Source organism: Trifolium pratense, linkage group LG3 (genome assembly GCF_020283565.1).
Source record: "Trifolium pratense cultivar HEN17-A07 linkage group LG3, ARS_RC_1.1, whole genome shotgun sequence".
NCBI lineage: Eukaryota > Viridiplantae > Streptophyta > Magnoliopsida > Fabales > Fabaceae > Trifolium > Trifolium pratense.
Window position 1 is genome coordinate 6957821 of NC_060061.1, and position 17992 is coordinate 6975812.

The 17992-nt window shown below is 34.3% G+C and overlaps 3 protein-coding genes and 1 long non-coding RNA gene across 5 annotated transcripts; 2 read left to right on the forward strand and 2 right to left on the reverse strand.

Moving 5' to 3' along the window:
- Positions 1–1057: 1057 nt before the first annotated feature.
- On the reverse strand, positions 1058–9789 carry LOC123916031 (signal recognition particle subunit SRP68). The gene is made up of 14 exons (XM_045967356.1): positions 9506–9789; positions 9046–9141; positions 8870–8936; positions 8396–8506; positions 6982–7177; positions 6021–6106; positions 5607–5802; positions 5023–5134; positions 3968–4095; positions 3577–3783; positions 3325–3434; positions 2481–2610; positions 1968–2114; positions 1058–1794 (listed from the first exon to the last, which is right to left on the reverse strand). Exons 2-14 carry the CDS (start codon positions 9134–9136, stop codon positions 1564–1566), a joined length of 1812 nt encoding a protein of 603 aa, XP_045823312.1. The 5' UTR covers positions 9137–9141; positions 9506–9789; the 3' UTR covers positions 1058–1563.
- A 2385-nt stretch (positions 9790–12174) lies between these two features.
- On the forward strand, positions 12175–14606 carry LOC123916033 (magnesium protoporphyrin IX methyltransferase, chloroplastic). Its single transcript, XM_045967359.1, has 2 exons — positions 12175–12909; positions 14024–14606. Exons 1-2 carry the CDS (start codon positions 12328–12330, stop codon positions 14405–14407), a joined length of 966 nt encoding a protein of 321 aa, XP_045823315.1. The 5' UTR covers positions 12175–12327; the 3' UTR covers positions 14408–14606.
- Positions 14607–14757: 151 nt separating this feature from the next.
- Positions 14758–17361, reverse strand: LOC123916032 (trihelix transcription factor ASR3-like). Of its 2 annotated transcripts, none has more exons than XM_045967358.1 (3): positions 16370–17361; positions 15670–15711; positions 14758–15224 (listed from the first exon to the last, which is right to left on the reverse strand). In XM_045967358.1, the coding sequence occupies exons 1-3, from the start codon at positions 17235–17237 to the stop codon at positions 14965–14967; spliced, it is 1170 nt and encodes a 389-aa protein (XP_045823314.1). In that variant the 5' UTR covers positions 17238–17361; the 3' UTR covers positions 14758–14964. The 2 variants fall into 2 exon arrangements, with proteins under 2 accessions (XP_045823314.1, XP_045823313.1); XM_045967357.1 differs by having other exon boundaries at positions 14817–15224; positions 15670–15714.
- On the forward strand, positions 14991–15559 carry LOC123916034. Its single transcript, XR_006812035.1, has 2 exons — positions 14991–15087; positions 15363–15559. It is a non-coding gene; the product is annotated as an uncharacterized LOC123916034 (long non-coding RNA).
- Positions 17362–17992: the final 631 nt, after the last annotated feature.

The window sequence follows — 17992 nt, forward strand, 5'->3', positions numbered from 1 at the left end:
CTAACGGTTGGTTGATGAGCCAAGTTTATGGTGTACAAACGAGACACGTCTTTCACTGTACACAAGTTTGTTTTTATCATTAAATCAATAAGTTTAATTATTAAATCAAATGAGATGTGATATTTTAATCAAATGATAAGATTTATTTATTCAATACTGAAAATAAATTTGTGCATGGTGAAAGATTTATTTCACTATCTTATGCATGTTAGGGTCGGTCTAAGGTGAGAGAGCCTATCATATCTCTCACCTTGCGCTAGCACGCGCCACCATCCATCCCCATCTTTGAAACTGCATGGAAAGTAGACAGCTTCATTTTCATAAGTATGATAATGATGTAAGGTGAGCTATTGTTGTTGCTGCTGGAACTTTCAAAAGGTTGTGATCATTTCAGAAATCGTTCTTTTCCTTGAACTTATTATCTTCTATTTTCTACTAAACAGTGTTGGTCTCTTCTTGATGGAACTGTGCAATAACCGAAAATAAACTGAGTATGATCGAGGAATTCCTCGTCTGTTTTTTTTGTGCTGGGGACCAAAATCAATTAACAATAAATGAATAAGATTGTGCTTTTTTGTGAAAATTTATTGTTTTGCATTAAATGATACGTCCAACCTATTGTGTGCATTCATTCATAGTTCCAAACTGCCAGCCTACACTGCTTGAACTTGAATAGAATGTTGTAGTATATACAAAAATATTGGAAATAGAGGAGCAGAAGAAATGAAATTTCATCTACTACAAGAGATTAGAAAAACACATCAGAATACATTCACCATATTCCACCGAAAATGTTACCTTCATTTTCCCTTCAACTGGGGAATGGAATTAAAATGGTTTTTACTCTTCATTTCATCATAAAATATCCAAACCATTGAATAGTAACTTTATGATTTCATTTCACTTTCATCAAAGTACTTTCTACTTCTTTATTCATTAGATACTCAAACACACCCTTAATATTCTCATCAATGAAAGGTTAAGTTACTTGGTGCACCAGTAAAATACAACCAAATTGGTGAATGCGAGACAAAACTACGATAGACTACAGTAGAAATTAAAAATTAAGAGGAAAATACCTACAAGTGGCGAATACATAACTTGACAAACCTGCTAAAGATATTTGCATATTGAACCCCATGCTATCCCTCGTTCAATTAAAAATAAAAATATACAGCCCTTTCAAGATCGTATGATGAATATATTTTTTTGGTACATGTATGATGAATATATGAAAGCTTTCATAATCAAGATTCAACAATGATGACCAAATACAATTTGTGTAAATATAGTCCTTCTCGAAGAAAGGGAAAAAAGTTTTTTTTTAATACAACAGCATCTACCTTTTATTTTTGAAACAAATTCCATACTAGTCAAGTGTTGTAACAAAATCAAAACCAGTGACCAAATATAATCTATCCGCTGTAAATTTCCAAAATATCTAGACCACTCAAAATTTGTATATCATCTCATAATTTAAAACAATTTTCAACAAAGGAACCCCGCCTGATCAGTTTTCTAGAAATTTTCATTTTAAAGAACCAAGCACCGAATCAAATATACTCATCCAAATATTCTACTTATAAAGCCGCCCTTTGCTCTTTTGTCCTTCTTCATCCTATTTTCAATAGATGGGAATTCGATAGTGTTATACGCCAGGTCCAGCACAATAGGGTTACGGGCAATTGCCTGGAAAGCTGGTGGAAAGGGTGCAATGCGAGGTGCAGATTTCACATTTGAATCACCCACAGCAGACTCATAGACATCAAGTTTCTCCAATAGGAACTTCTCCAACTGAAACAGGTAGGAATTCATGTCAGAATATATCCATAAATGTTTGTGCAAATACTATTATTGTCTACGGAGATAAGACAAATTCAACAAAGTCAAAAGTTACAACTTCCCATATGACATGCTAATGTGTGACACTAAACAAAGGATCAAATAAGAAGTAGAAACATATGTACCCGTTCAGCTCCAGTCAATGATATATTGGAGATCCCTTCGGAGATATTCTCTTGAGTCTTCTTCTCCTCCATGATCCCCAGTGCATGTTCTATACAACTGTTGGAACGGCATTCATTGCTAAAGACCTCTAATTCTTTGATCATAGTCTGCCAAACCGAAGAGGAAAAGAAATACAAATCAGAAGAAAATACAATAGCAATCAAATCAAACATGAGGTTTCATATGATTTAAGAATTAATGAATACAAATCTAAAACTATCATTTAACCAACAAAAGTTTCATGAAAATGAAAACACTATGCCAATCCTAAAGTTCTTGGTGTGGGATTAGAAACAGTATACTAGTACAATGATCTCCTCTGACCTGACTTGCCCAATAGATTACCATCTTTGGATCTAGCTTAGACTGCTTAGTTGGAGGAGATCTAACTTTGACCAAAATTGTCTTTTGAAATATTCTCACAACACAGGTAATAGTGCCAGCATCTGATCTTAAAAATTAACTAAAATTACCTTATTATTGCCATCTAGCGTTTGAAGCTTTTTTAAGGCATCTTCAGCTAAACTGCGAGCACGACAGTACAAAGCGTATGCTTCAGCCCTCTTTCCAGCCACACTGTATGACTTTGCAACATAAAAGCACCTGCACATAAGTCATAAGCATGTACACCTTTAGTTTAGGTGGCAACATCTCTTTAAAGACCAGATACAGATGTGGTTGTACTGTACTGCTAGCACCACAGTAATCACACCACCTACTACTCAATTGCCCCTTCCTTGGGGCCATATGAAACGGGACAAAAACTTAATCTTGTTTTCAGAAACATCAAGGCATTAACCACACAATAAAGAAAATATTTGCATATGTTGCAGCTTACTGATAAGTAAACCACTTTGCCGTCAAAAAAAGATAAGCAAACCACTTTAACATTTATTCCAGAGTCCATTCATCAGATAAGAGATGACAAACTGGGTTTGACCTTTCCCTAAACTCTACTGTGATGGGAGCTTTAGGTACTAGGTTCCTCTATAATCATCTGTTAAAAGATAATAAACAACTCAAAAAATGAGGGAACTCAAACTGTCTTTTTTATTTGGTTACATGAGAGAAAACTCAAACTGTCTTTAGGAACTCAAACTGTCTGTAAATAAATATCTATGACATTTGATTAAATTTTTGTAGTGCTATCGGTATACAGATTTTCATTTTAAAGTAGACTTAAAAAAATTGGTTTCCAGAAAAAGCTGAAAATAACATGGGTATGCATGCATGCACAAATGAATTGAGGAAGCAAATAACTTAAGAAGGAATATATCTAAGATCAGGAAAATAAATATTTTCTGCCAGCAAGCAAACCTTTCTGCTCGAAAAGCCAAAGTTTTGAACGAACACTCTTCAGCAAAGCTAACTTCTTCAGGCTTTTGGTCCCTTCCAGAACTGACTAAATCAGATAGATCAGATGTATTCTGCAAAACAAATTACCCATACAAATTGTCATTCCATTTGAGGAGCTAAACATTTAAAGAAAAAAAAGCAGCAGCTTGGAGGAGTTTTACACAGAAATGTGTTCAATTAATGCCAGTTCACAAACAAAACACGGATATCAACCTGTAGCAAGAGATCATATAAACGAACAAGCTCTTCAGGTTTGGTGACTTTTTCATTTTTATCATCATTGCGCTTTGCAAGTTTACTTTTTGCAACCTTGACCAACAAGAGGTTGCGCTCAATGGTTCTTTCTCCTAAGACGGCACTGACAGCCTTATCAAGACCATTCAAATCATCTTTCACACTTTCTGCACTTCCTGCAGTGGCCTGAAATCCACAAAATAATAAAAATGGATAAAGAAAACTGGGGTATTATACATAATTGTAACAGCCAAAAGCCTAAATAACTCACTTCTTAACAAGTAAAAAGATTTTGTTATTGATTCATGATTAAAAAGCAATAAGTCAAGTAAATTCCTTAGTCAAAAAAAAGTCAAGTAAATTCCAATACCAAATCAGCCCGAATAAAGCCTCTAGCATCATGGTATGCGGAAAAGATTTTGTCAAAAATAACCAGTCTTTTGTCTGCTGAAATATTTTCTGCCAAGGGACCATGTATATCTTTCTCCAGCTCCTGGGCTGATAGAATTATTCAGATAGAAACATTACTTCATATAGTTAAACAAAGCCGAACTGTATTGAAAAGAAAAGTCACCATATATATATATATATATATATATATATATATATATATATATATATATATATATATATATATATATATATATACACTAAATTGCAAAACCAAATACAATTTTAAGAAAAGAAAATTGTGTGATTGTGAGTCACAAACAACAGAAAAGATTGCATTTTGCATGTATAAATAAAAGTGATGCCAGCTCTTATAACAATTCCTCTGTTGATACTACATAGCATGTTTGAATTTATAAATATAACATGAAACAAATTAAAAAATTAATACTGTATACAATTGTTGCTAGAAATTCCACTTCCAATAAACTTTTGACAATGTAAATTGAAACCCGGGAAAATCAATGGGAGCTCAAGAGTTAGATTTTAAAAAAATTGTAGTTTCCTTTGGCTCTGACATCCACACGAGTTAACAATTTCAAACAATATTAACAAATATATGCTGTGAATGTTTATGCTTTTTACAGTTACCAATTAAAACTCAGTTTAACACCAAAAGAAGCATTATGGATGTCAACAAAGGTACACAAATCAAAAGTAAAATTCACTACTCCAGGGATCACGTAACTATTTTCACTGGTCAAACTTATATTACCCCAAAGGGGAAAGGCAAAGTTCTAAATTGTCGCAGCAAATGTTATTTAGTCTAGGAACATTTCCAACCAACTTTATCACAGCATTCTAATGAAAGAAAACGAAATAAAAAAAAAATTGCAAAATAGAAATGCCATTTTCAAGAGTGGGCAAAAGAGACCACTAGGTGGTAAAATACATGGGGGCAAAGGTGTGGTTAAGTCCATCTTTTTTAAGTTTGATCAACAGCCGTCTAAATGTAATGAGAAAGAAACTACCAACCTTTCAAAATGGCAACCCTTGTTTTGGCATTCGATATTGGAAATCTATGGCCAAGCCAATGAAATTCTGTCATGGAAGCAGCTTGTTGAGATCTTGCCTCAGACATGGCAGCCTGGTACAGACACTAAGTTATCTTTCAAAATAACAAGCAATTGATTCAAGTAATAAGAATTGATCAAGACTTTTGCATGGAAAAATGTAAAACATTATACTTAAAAACAATAGCAAATGTAACTACTGCACATAATACTTGTAGGCAGAATAATATGTATTATCAGATTAACAATATTAGCAAAACAGAAGGAACCAAGCATCATGTTGAATCCGTTTTTCTTCAGATTTTGAAATATTAGTAGTTTTTGAGTATGAAAATAGGCTATTCAAGAGTTTATTAACATTAGAAATATAATCTTATGTGTGCGTGATTGTGTCCTCCCTGTTGAATAAACATGAAAATGAAATTCCACCTCAACACAACAAGTTCTCTAAAGAAATATTTGAATATACTGATTTGCAAATATATGCATATCACATTACTTGTTTTCCCTTTTGTCAAATAATTTAAACAAATGAAATGTACCAACCTCTAGTTTAGCCTTAAAAAGGTCCAATGCAGGTCCTTCCATATCCCCAATGTTTAATAGTTCAGAGGCTTGTAGATTTGACTGGCCAATTTTGTGAAGGCAGTATCTGATGCTAGGTTCTAGCTCCTCAACCCGCTCACGACACAAAACTTGGTTATCCAGATCTCCATATTTCCCTAATTCCTCGTATACAGCCCTATTAAATATGACAATGGATAAAAACTCAAGCAAGGTGAGTAAAAATAACAGAAGCATCACAAAAGCTAGGATGCTAGGTTACACACTAAACAAGTGTTTGTGTTTGCCCCCAAAAGGCAAAAATTTGAATTCTTTATTTAAATATCTAAAAGATAATTATTTTTCATCTTCTTTTCAAGGCAGTAAGTAAATATCAAGGAGACATGGTATATGTACCTAGCACTTTTGAAGTGCTTTAAAGCCACATCCCAGTTCTGATCTTGCTCAAACAACAAACTCCCTTTCATATAGGATTCATAAGCCTGAAAATCAAGTGAACAAACGGAAAGGAAAACATTTCATTTCTTCATCAGACATACAAGATAAAAATATTGTCTGCCCTGTTTTAAAAAAATAAGAGTAAATTATCAAAGCATTTGCATTTTAAAAACTAAGGACTCCGTTACATCAAAATAAAACTAAGGACTCCTAAAATTGATAAATAATTATTAAAAACAACAGAATAGAGTCCTGTGAGCTTAGCTCAGTTGGCAGGACATTGCATTATTTATGCCGGGGGCCGGGGTTGGGGTTCGAACCCCGGTCATCCCACTTATCCACCTTAAGGGTGGAATTTCTAGCCACTAGGACTAGGCTACTTGATCAAAAAAAAAAAAAACACAATAGAATATACATATTATCTTGGAACCAAACACTATAAATAATACTGAATCTTGGTAGAAAAAATACATTTTACTTCCTAGAGATTGGTGTGGGTTTAAATATGGTCTCCGAAACGAACTATTTTGTGCTATATTTGTGGATAATCCTAAAAAATAAGAGGCAAAAAAGTTTCCAGTTTGAAATCAAAGTATTGAAGTACTAATTTATTCCAAAATGATAAACTCTAAAAGGCCTTAAAAAAGAATAAGAAAAAAATTGATTCTGTATATTAGAACTAGGCATTTGAAATACTAATTCATCTTCTGTGATTGAAAAAAGACTAATCCATCTTCTGTGGTTGAAAAAAAAACTACCAAAAGAGAAGGATGCAAAATATAATGCAAAAAAAAAAACAAAACGAATAAATACTGCATTAATTAACAAATCATTTGGTGTAAATAAATATTGTCGCCACTGGCCTTTGTTGCAATACTGATTATTAAAAGACTAGTATCCAAAAAAAAAAAAGACTCACCTCAGCTTCCAAAGATGTCCTAGAGTCTGCCTTGGTTGCACACAATTGTGAAAACAAAGAAGCCCATTTTACCGCCTTCCGCAACCTACCAATCAGATAGATACGTTGAGATGCATTTGGTCCATTCGGAAGCTGCCTTTTCTCCATGGCATGACTCCAAGCTCTCTCTGCTGAATAGAGAATCACATGAAGAAACCTGAATTGAAAAGTAAATTCCAATGTTAAACATGTATAGATAACTTGAAAAGTTGCCAGAAAGATTAAATGTTTATTTTACAATTCAGCATAGTAAGTCATTTTCATTAAAAGGCAAAAGAAGACAAACCAAGACCTAATGATGGCTTCATGTTAAGGAAAGGAGGATTCAGATTTAGATAACATGCATGAAATATGCATGATAGAAATGCTAAGCAAGACATCTAGACGTGATTCAAGAGCAAGAATGGGAAAATTATTACTCAACAAATAAAAGATGCAACACCTACCAATAAGCTTAAATTCTTCACAGAAAACTTGGCCTACCAATGCTTATTATAAATTATCACAATAACCAGAATTAGGATGTTTATTAGGAAATGGATAAAGAAAAAGAATGTGAAAGGCAGAGAGAACCTTGGGGAGGGTGATATACTCATAGAAACCAGAATTCACACATCACAACAAAACAGCAAGACACTAAACAATGAAAACGTGTTATTTCTGAAATGAGGTAATTAAAAAAGAATGATATTCCTGCTGTGTGATATAGCTAGGTTTCTACAGAGAGTTATTGCTTCCCATCCATAACAGCACAACTGTCCTTCCAAAAGATAACCCACTCCTACACAATTTAACCTTTGACAAATGCAGCTATACAGCTCGGAAAACACCTTCCACCTTTCCTTCTCTTACTATAACTCACTTTCAACCCAACTCTCCCTTTATTTTTCTTAGTGTAGACTTTCAAGAATCAAAGTCTTAGGCCCAAGTGACAAATGGTGAACCATCTTCCCTCTTGGCCCAATGACCATTCCGGTCCCTAACATTTGGAAGCTGAAAATGAAGAATCAGCTTTATCGGCCCATTGTAGGTGCACTACAGTACACATCTGTTGCAAGACTAGAATTGGTTTGAAAGTAATAAGTAGTGTCAACACTGACTGACAACATATTGTTAGATCATTTGACGGATTAATATCAGCAAAAAAATTCAACATTTATCGGTATTCTAATTGCTATGTAAGTATCATCACGGTTATTCTTAAGTGAAGCCGGAAATAATTTGACAGTACCAAAGATAGTAAATCCTAACGCCAATTCAAAACAATCATTCTTTAGAACATTATTTCCTTCTATAACACAATTTCAAACTAATTCAACTACAAAAGTTCCAGAAAATTATATAGGAGAAGAGAGATAGAGTAAGCAAAGCATACCTTACTTCAGTGACATTAGCCTCAGTTATGGTTCTTTTCGCATATTTACCACGGCCGTGGGTAAACTTCAAAGATTTATACAACCTCCTCAATCGAGCTGTGCAATACCTCCTGCAGTGTTAAGGGGGGAAGTACATCTATTACCAATCTATAGATATTTGAACATATATCAGCCAAAGCAGAGAATTAAATCAATGATTTCCATCAGTTGCAGCTATCACATTAATTGAATGGTTGACGCCAGAAGGCTTGATGTCTTGAAAATGCACACATTATAAAGGATCAACTGTTAACCACATCATTCAGAACATGTTGCAGCCATTCCCACTGGTACAGTTCAGTTGTTATTGAACTAGTACATTGTGTGTGTGTGTCTCTCTCTCTCCCATGAACCATTTGTTTGGGATGCTAAATACTTGTATAGACAACAATAAAACAAATTCACATGCTGTTGGCAACAACAAAAATACATACCGATAGCGAGTGTAATCTCCATGGCGCAAACCATGCTGCATTTGTGCAGATTTTAAGAGCTGCAGTACTGTCAATCATAAAAGTTTCATTACTGAATGATGTATTATCTTTTTCATCTGTAATAAAAAGGAATATCAAGTGAACGAAAAATGAAAGGCATTGGATAAGACACAAACCGTTGATTGAGAATTTGGGAGCTATCTGATCAGAATTCGTTGATTTTGGATCATCGACTTCCATAGCTGATAATTGGTTATCTTTTCCCATCAAGTCTTCAATAGTTCAAAACATACACACAATAATTCAGCCAAATAAAAATCAAATTAGATCTAGCATTAGAGATCGATACGTGCATTTCGTAGGTGATAAAATAAAACTGAAGCTCCATCTGAAATGCAAACACAACAATGCAACAGATCTGATGGTTCCAATTTGTGAAATTTTCACATGCAAACCGGAACCAATAGTATCAATCGCACTGCGAATCGCGATGCTGAGTGAGTCTTTGCTGCGACACAATTCTCTGATGCGTTGTTGCATTTTGCAGTGGCCGCTGTCGCGGCCGCAAATGGCAGTGGAATTGCAAACTCGCGCGTGCTAAATGAGAGAGAAAGGAAATCGGAGGAAAATGAATACCTGGACGAGTTTCTTACTGTTTCTGGATGACGACGAACAGTTCCGATGCGTTTTCCGGCCAGTTGAATTCAGTTCGACTCCGAGTTGTGTTCTGATGAAGGGCAAAGCTGAGTTTTCTTGTTTTAGGGTTTTAATTGTTAAAATGCGTTTAATTAATTAACTTTGTCAATCTCATTTTATTTTATTTTTGGCAATTTACGTTTATGTTTCTTTTTTCTTTTTTTTTTACATGGCACACTGTGTTTGGTCGTTCGGGGAGAAAGTGAGACAAGATGATCTTATTCGAAAATAAAATAAAAATATTGTCCAAAATTCAAAATATAAAAAAAATAATAATAATAATAATAATAATTGTTTTTTTTTTAAAAAAATGAGAGAGTCTCGAAGCTCAAAAAACCTTAATTGTCCATAAATGCTTCTTTTTTTTTACGTTTTTTGCTGCATCAGTTAAGGTAAAATATGGCTATTTGGATCAAATCTTTCATATTCATTCTCATATCACCTTTTCAACTTGTACCAAAAAAAATATCACCTTTTCAACCCGTGATTTTTTTGTCCTTCACCAATTATATTACTGTACAAATTTTTTTTACAGTAATATTACTGTACAATATATTAGGGCCAAAACTTGGGTCAATATTAGAATTTCATATTATGTACACACTGCTTAAAGCACTTTAATTTGAATTTTAACTCAAATCTATTTTTTATCTCTCTTTAGTCCGTAAACATCTCTCTCTTTCTTCTCATTCTTGTCACTTCTCATTCTTCATCTCTTCTTTGTATTGCCAGATATGTTATAGAGAAAGAAAACAATAGCAGCGGGAGACGGTAGAAAGAAGAAGATCCATAATAGACCCGGTTAATGATTTCATCTATAATCATCTTTATCTCTCTGCTGTGAAATTTGTGGTTTATTCTTCTTTGTTTTCTAAATCTCACCGTAGAAGAAGAATGCACGGGAAAAAGAAGAAGAATTACACATGTTAATGATGACTGAATATTTTTTAAATTGTTCATCTCCCTTTCATTCATTCGTAGAAGACTAATTACATTATGTGTTTGATAAATTGTTGTTGTGGATTATCATAAATGTTATGTTGTTTTATTTGAATTTTATATATACACACCATGTGTTTGATAAAACGTTGTTGATGCTCCGAATTCGTTTTACATTTTTTTTTTGTTAAATATGTTTTTAGTCCGACATTTTGCCTTATAGTAAAAAATAGTCCCTATATTTATTTTATTTTATGGTAAAAAAAATCCTACAATTTTTTTTCGTTGTCAAAATCGGACCTTACCGTTATTTTTTTTAACAAATTGCTGATGTGACGTTGTTAGCCAATAACATTGTGACACATGTCTTTTCCCCCATATTTACTATGCACCTTTTCACACCAAATATTTCTTTTTAGGAGAAACGGTCATTTTTGTCCATCATTGTGCAACTCACTGTCATTCGAGTCCATCACTAAGAAAAAACAAAAAAAAAAAAATATTTGAATCTGCATTCTGTTAGTCATTTTAGTCCCCGACATTACATTTGGCCGTTAACTCAACAAAAAAGCTGATTTGACATTGTTTTGGACACACATCGACTGCTGTTGAGATGGCACCATGGACCAAAGTGAAAAATAAAATGATTGTTTTTCTTTATAAATAGATAGAAGGGACCAAATTGACTCCCTCCACAAAACATAAGACCTTTTCACTTTCCATCACCTTTTCAGTTTCTATTCCTTTCCTCTACCGTCCTACGTCGATCATCCAACCCCCAGGCATCGTACGTCGTTGTCGTCGCCTTCGTTTGGTCCTTCATTCTTCAAAACTGTTCACCGAAATTCGTTTGAGTATATCTGATAACACAACTGAGTGCCACAAGGTTAGTAAAAAATCTTATTTGTTTCCTTTTTGTTTTAAGCATGCAAATATACAATTATATTTTTGATTGTGTATCGATTTATGTTATTTGTTGTTCATTTTGTGTATTTAGGATTTATAGTTAAAATTAGTTTTGAATATTAGGGTTTGTTTCTTAGTGTTTTTTTTTGTTGACAAAGTTTCTTAGTTGTTAATACATATCTATGTTATTGTTTTTTAGAATGGAACCTGTGACTACTATGACTTTGCCTCTGTGTCAATCACGCCTCGGTGTCAATCTTATTTCTTCATCGCAACTCGTGCTATTTTAGTGGTTGTTAGCATACAAAAACAAAAAAAGAACATGAAAATCCTAATTCACTAGGTTAGGTTACCATCCAAACCGTTGTCATCAAAACAACACAACAAGCTTCTCAATCCATATCGATCGAAACTCACTTCCAACATTCAGCTTCTAGTATCGTGTCTCCTTCGGATAAATCATTCATATTCATTTTCAGTTTTATAATATGGAAAATGCTAAACAGTGCCCCCGGGACACTAGTTAAGGATATAAATATAGAAGTTTTATCTTGTAAATTGTGCATTCAATGTTTTAATGATGTGAAAAGTTATTCTCTCTCATCATTAACTTTATCATTTATTTCTTTTTTTAGTATGCTTAACTAGTACCCCAGGGACACTGTTTAGTATGACTCTTATAATATTTTTTCAAATTATCTCACTTGAAAGTTAATTTATTTTAATTTATTTTTGGGTTGAAACTTGAAAGTTGAAACTCTAGGCTGTTTGAAAAGTAGGACCCACGAGAATCAGGGAAAGGCATGGAAGCTTGGAATGCTATCTTATCCTTCCCGGATAACAACAGCAAACAACAACACTTCAACCCAACGCACTCTCTCTCTCTCACTCAAATCAAACACCGGTGGTGAATCAAAATGGCGTTCTCATCTTCCTTATGGTCATCTCTCTTCATTCCAAATCCCAACAAAACCAACCGTTTCTCTACATTCTCTCCTTCTCCCTCTCCCGCCAATCACAAACTCTCAACCACCACATTCGCCATCCCTCCACTCTCAACCGCAACAGCCGCCGACGTTTCCGGCGCAATTGACGGCACAACAATCGCAGTACTAAGCGGCGGCTTCGTTGCCGGTCTCACTGCGCTTGTCTCCCTTACAGACCCTGAGAGACGGAGGCGCGAACAGGCGGAGGAAGTTGGCGGGGACGATAAAAAAGTTGTAAAGGAGTATTTTAACAACGACGGTTTTCAACGGTGGAAGAAGATTTATGGTGATACTGATGATGTTAATAGAGTTCAACGGGATATTAGGGTGGGGCATGCAAAGACTGTGGAGAATGCTTTGATGATGCTGAAAGAAGAAGGATCACTTCAGGGTGTTACTATTTGTGACGCCGGCTGTGGAACCGGTTCTCTCTCGATTCCGTTAGCTAAGGAAGGTGCTGTTGTTTGTGCCAGTGATATTTCTGCTGCTATGGTTGCTGAAGCTGAGAAACAGGTTGCTTAATTTATACTATTTTGAAATTTTTGATTGGAGAAAGAAAAAGTGTATATAGGATTTACTGATTTAGCATTAGAATTTATATTTTACCTTATCTAAGTGTTAGTTTAGTAAATAAATTAAGGGTCTGTTTGGATAAACAACTTATAGCACAATGACAAGCACTTATGTACAAGCTTACATAAGCTATTTTTATAGCAAAAGATAAATTGCATTTATATGTGTTAAGTGCTATTTTCATAATCTATATCGGAGAACTTATGAAAATAAGTTGAAAAAAACTTTGGAAATTGTCATAAGTTGTTTTCATCAGTTCTCTCAAACGGTCTCACAAAACTTATGCCAATAGATAAGTTTGAATAAGTCAATCCAAACAGACCCTAAATGTAGGTCAAAATTGACTACAAATGTGGACATGGTGTGAAATATGGACTTGGATCACTTAGACACTGTGTTGGGTTTGATATTGGTTCGATGTTTATAGAGAAATATTTGTTGGGAGAGGTCAACTCTACAAATGAATCCCACTTAGTGTGATCAGTCTTTGCAGTTGTGGAGATTATCCCGGTTTTCCCTCTGAAAAAAACTCGGATTCAATTAAGTCTGCTTGATTTTTAGTTGGGAGTTCCCAAACATTCGTTATTTAAAAACCTTTTGTTTGGTTTCAAGTGGTATCTTTGTAAAATGAGTTTGCCTCAATTATTCCTTGAAACCAGTGTTGTGAATCGCGGATTGTAGTAAAAAAGCAGTTTGTTCAAATTCTGCTATTTGACAACAATGCTTGAACTCATTTTGAAGTGAAAGGGGAATGTTGCTTTTGCAAAATAAAATTCATGCAAACTGAAGTTTACAAATCTGTTTGTGCCAAGTTTTTCTTGCACCCAACACACTGTTTATGCCAAGTTTTTCTTACTACCAACCAGCTACAAATCTGGTCCTGTTAAATTTGATCCCTGACCAGGGTCCAGGGTGAAACCTTAAGAGATCAAATTTGCATGTGTGTGGGATCTCAAATTATCCAAAACCAAAGTTAAATTCATTCAAAACTATGTTTATCATAAGCATATCCAAGCACAAACTAACATGTTAAGTGTAATTTTTCACTCTGCAGGCGAAAGAACAACTTGTGCCATCTGCACTGCCAAAGTTTGTGGTGAGTGATTTAGAAAGTTTGGATGGATTGTACGATGCAGTGGTGTGCCTCGATGTTATGATTCATTACCCTCAGAGTAAAGCGGATGGGATGATTGCTCACCTTGCTTCTTTGGCAGAAAAGCGATTGATTCTGAGCTTTGCACCTAAGACATTTTATTATGATGCACTGAAGAGAGTCGGAGAGTTGTTCCCTGGGCCTTCCAAGGCAACCAGAGCATATCTTCATTCCGAAGCAGATGTTGAAAATGCGTTGCGCAAGGTTGGGTGGACGATAAAGAAGAGAGGCTTAATTGCTACTCAATTTTACTTTGCCAAGCTTATTGAGGCTGTTCCTATGTAGCAAGGCCAGATGATTCAGAGGTAAGTTTTGCATCATTAGAGGAAATTTCCAATGTATATTGTAAGCCATTTTTTTGTGCTTTTGTATGCTATGTTATCCTATGATTCTCTGAATATGTATATTTTATTCCTTCTTAGTGTAAACGATGCTGATGTATTTTATTTTTTTTGTAATGGAAAGAATATCAAATATGAAACTAGATGTCAAGTTGATGCATTGATTTAAGTTTATCTTACTACTCTCTTTGGGTGAAGTTAACAATTTAAAAACTTCCAAATTTTGGTGTCTCAAGTTATCGTTTAAACATTATACCTAAATAAAGAACAGAGGATATGCAAAACGATCTAGAATTGAAAGAATAAACATCAATTTCATAAAACAAATGTATATGAAGAGAATTTTTCACCAAAATGAAACAATGTGCAGCAAAAAAACTACTTAAAGAGAATAATTGATAACAAAAACTAAAGTGCCAAATTTAAGTGATTAAAAAATCCTTGTCCACGGATACTATGCCTGATTGCCCTGAAGAATACTTCATTTTCTTCTGAATTGTTTTACATCTTGTCTGCAATTTTTGTGATAGCATCAGTAAGCCTTCCAAGGGCTGAAACCAAGCTATCTGTGTGCTGTTTCTGCTGGTCTCTGGCCAATTGGGAATTGATGTTCTGAGCTCCAAGGTGAGCTTTCAGTATGTTACTATTTCTTCTTAGCACTTTGATGACATCTTCATTAAAATCTGTGGTCTCTTCAGAATCACCTGGGGATAATCGCTTTCTTTTGTATCCCTCATTGAACAAAGCTTCTCTCTGACACCCTGAATCAATATACAGTATTTCCAATGAGATTCACATAATAAAGGGACAAATAAAACCTCTATTGCAAAAACATCTAGTTTATCTTTCCTTTTTAATTACAAAATTATCTCATTTTCACTTCATTTTTGTCTTTATAGATTTGTGCATGCATCAGCTTGAAAGACGCAGATTGGGAAGTTCCAATGGATGCATATGAATATCTTGTTTTTGTAGGGTGGGGGGGTAACAAAGAGCTCTTTGCAAAAGAGCTGTTTGTTATGATTTACTTGGATCATAAAAATATGCTAACCAAAACTTGATTGCAACCAATAAAAATGCATGATTTGTAGTACCACAGGTCAAACTGAACGATTTAAACAGCTTAAAGGTTGAGATTATTATGTTATGAACAGGAGTGACTGACTTAGATTTAAAAAATGGCAAAACTGAGTTGATATGATTTACCTGGATCGTAGTTCCCTTGGAAAAATGGTTGTTGTTGCCTCTCTGCTGATCAGTTCAAACCAACAAGAAAATAATTGATCAATAAGAAAATAATTTCCCACTTCTGAAGATGTTTTTAGATTAGACCCAAATATAACACCAGCAATAGTGATAATACGTGGATTTCAACTGTTATGAGCAATAACGTCAACTGCATTTCCATACCCGACATTTAATTGGAAGTGAAAACACAAAGGTGTCTCCTTTGTTGAGTACTTTTGTAATGAGACGGTTTTGTGGGTATTAAAAATGTGATTTTTATCCGTTTCAATTCAAAGAAATGGAATTATTTGTCTATTAGCATTTTGTTGCTGCCGTAATGGAGTTTTCCTGCGGTTGTAACAGTATTCCGGCGCGGTTTTTTCTCTCTATAAAAACGGGAATAAAGGGTAACTGCATCTTCTTGTATCGTTTGTCGTGACAGTTTTTCTCAATAACATACCATTTTTTAAAACTTTGGTCGAAAGAGTTAAAAGGGTAGGGTTCAAAGTTTCGATTTTAATGATCTGTATTTCAAATGAAGTAAAAAGACATGTCCTTCATTCTCGTCACTCCAAGTAAGTCAATGGTAATTTTTATGCAAAAGTACAAACAAAATTGACTGTAATATAATTACAAAACTTATTAAAATGAACACAAAGATGTGATTAGAACTTGTTACCTGTTGAACTAGGCAGTATAATTGGTGTCATTTTCAGAGTTCCTCCAATGCTAATTTTCTTAGCATTTGGTGTTTTGAATGGACTGTTAACCATATTTCCATTTGTGTTTGTATCCATGTTTTCCTCCTCAGTGCTCCAACCCATTTTTTCACTATCAACAATAGCCTCATCCTCATCCTCCTCAATTTCATCCTCTTTATTACCTTGCTCTATCGCCGCCACACCTTCAACTTGATCACCATTCTCTGCTGCTCTCGGCATCGTTTTGATCAGTGTCAGTGGAAATGCAGCAGCAGTGCAAACCCCTCCATCCAATACATTGTACACAACAGAATCAAAGAAACCAGGCAATTTATTTTCTTTCCTCACATCATTTCTCATTATCCAAAAAGACTCAGACTCATTTTTAATACTTGTCTCCCATTTCTTGATCTTCCTGAAATCAGTTAGAAGATTTCCCCATCTTTTCCTACACTGAACAGCACCTCTTTTGACACCATGTTGTTGACACAATGATGAAACCAAATCCCATTTCGGATCAGTTTGAACCAACCCTGATGTTGATGATCTGTATCTACAAACTTGATCTCCATTTTCAATCACTTTCTTTGCCTCAATTAGAACAAGCGTTTCTTGTCTTGTCCATCTAGGGTGTCTTGTAGCTTTGATTCTTTCACCACTTTTTGGTTCAGCTTCTTCTGGTTGTTTTCCAACTGGTGTAGTCGGAGACTCGGCACTAGTTTCACAAACTTTCTCTGAATTTGGTTCAGCAATAGTTTCACAAACTTTCTCTGAATTTGGTTCATTCATCTCAGACATTGTGCTAAACTTTGAGAAAAATGAGAATGAAATATGAGATACTTTCATTCATTCATATTCATATATATAATAATAAATGTGCTTTTTTCTCAAAATGAAAGAACTTCCAAATGAGGATTAAATGATTTTCGTGTTGGCAACATATTTTCCACAAGTGATTATTTTCCAAATATTTGTTTGTACTCATTTATATAGGGTACCCTCACCTTTTAACTAAGGAGATATTTACTATATAGACCAAATGTAGACCAAAGATACAATGTTTAGGAAAAGTCAATGAGCCTCTTAAGTGTGCCCTGTTCTATTCTTCCAGGTAAAAAACCAGTGGCATTGGCGTTACATATTTATATTTAATTTTAGTATAAAGTACCATAAGAGGAGTTTATACCATTTCTAACGCTTTACTAACTTCCTTATTTTTCTTTTCTTTTAAGTAATCTTTTTCTAAGAAAAGAAAAGAATCGGATTTTCAAGAATCAATATTAAGGACATATCTTAAACTTTTATTGATAGGATAACAGCCTTGTGCATTGGACCTGGTTATCATTCATGGTACGAGATTTGTCTTTTGACAGCAATTCATGAGAAGATTGAAACGGTCTAATAATAAATATTCTGCGGGTTTGGTAATAAAGAAAATAAAAAGCATATCTCACATACAAGGATAAAACTTAAAAAAAAAAAAAAAAAACCGCGATAAAGATTAAGCTTTGTCTAATATGTACAAATGAAACAAGTTTTTCACCATGTACAAAATTGTATTATTATTGGATTAATAAGTTTCGCAATTGAATTAATATGTT

What these genes read in the sequence shown, in the direction of transcription:
- LOC123916032 (XM_045967357.1), bottom strand. Translation starts at nt 17,237, where the DNA reads ATGAAAGTATCTCATATTTCATTCTCATTTTTCTCAAAGTTTAGCACA. An exon ending in TATACTGCCTAGTTCAACAG is followed by an intron (nt 15,715 to 16,369) that starts GTAACAAGTTCT and finishes TGAACTGATCAG; the next exon opens with CAGAGAGGCAACAACAACCA. An exon ending in CCAAGGGAACTACGATCCAG is followed by an intron (nt 15,225 to 15,669) that starts GTAAATCATATC and finishes ATATTGATTCAG; the next exon opens with GGTGTCAGAGAGAAGCTTTG.
- LOC123916033 (XM_045967359.1), top strand. Translation starts at nt 12,328, where the DNA reads ATGGCGTTCTCATCTTCCTTATGGTCATCTCTCTTCATTCCAAATCCC. An exon ending in TTGCTGAAGCTGAGAAACAG is followed by an intron (nt 12,910 to 14,023) that starts GTTGCTTAATTT and finishes TTCACTCTGCAG; the next exon opens with GCGAAAGAACAACTTGTGCC.
- LOC123916031 (XM_045967356.1), bottom strand. Translation starts at nt 9,136, where the DNA reads ATGGGAAAAGATAACCAATTATCAGCTATGGAAGTCGATGATCCAAAA. An exon ending in GCTTTATTCGGGCTGATTTG is followed by an intron (nt 3,784 to 3,967) that starts GTATTGGAATTT and finishes TGTGGATTTCAG; the next exon opens with GCCACTGCAGGAAGTGCAGA. An exon ending in TTGGCTTTTCGAGCAGAAAG is followed by an intron (nt 2,611 to 3,324) that starts GTTTGCTTGCTG and finishes ACTTATGTGCAG; the next exon opens with GTGCTTTTATGTTGCAAAGT.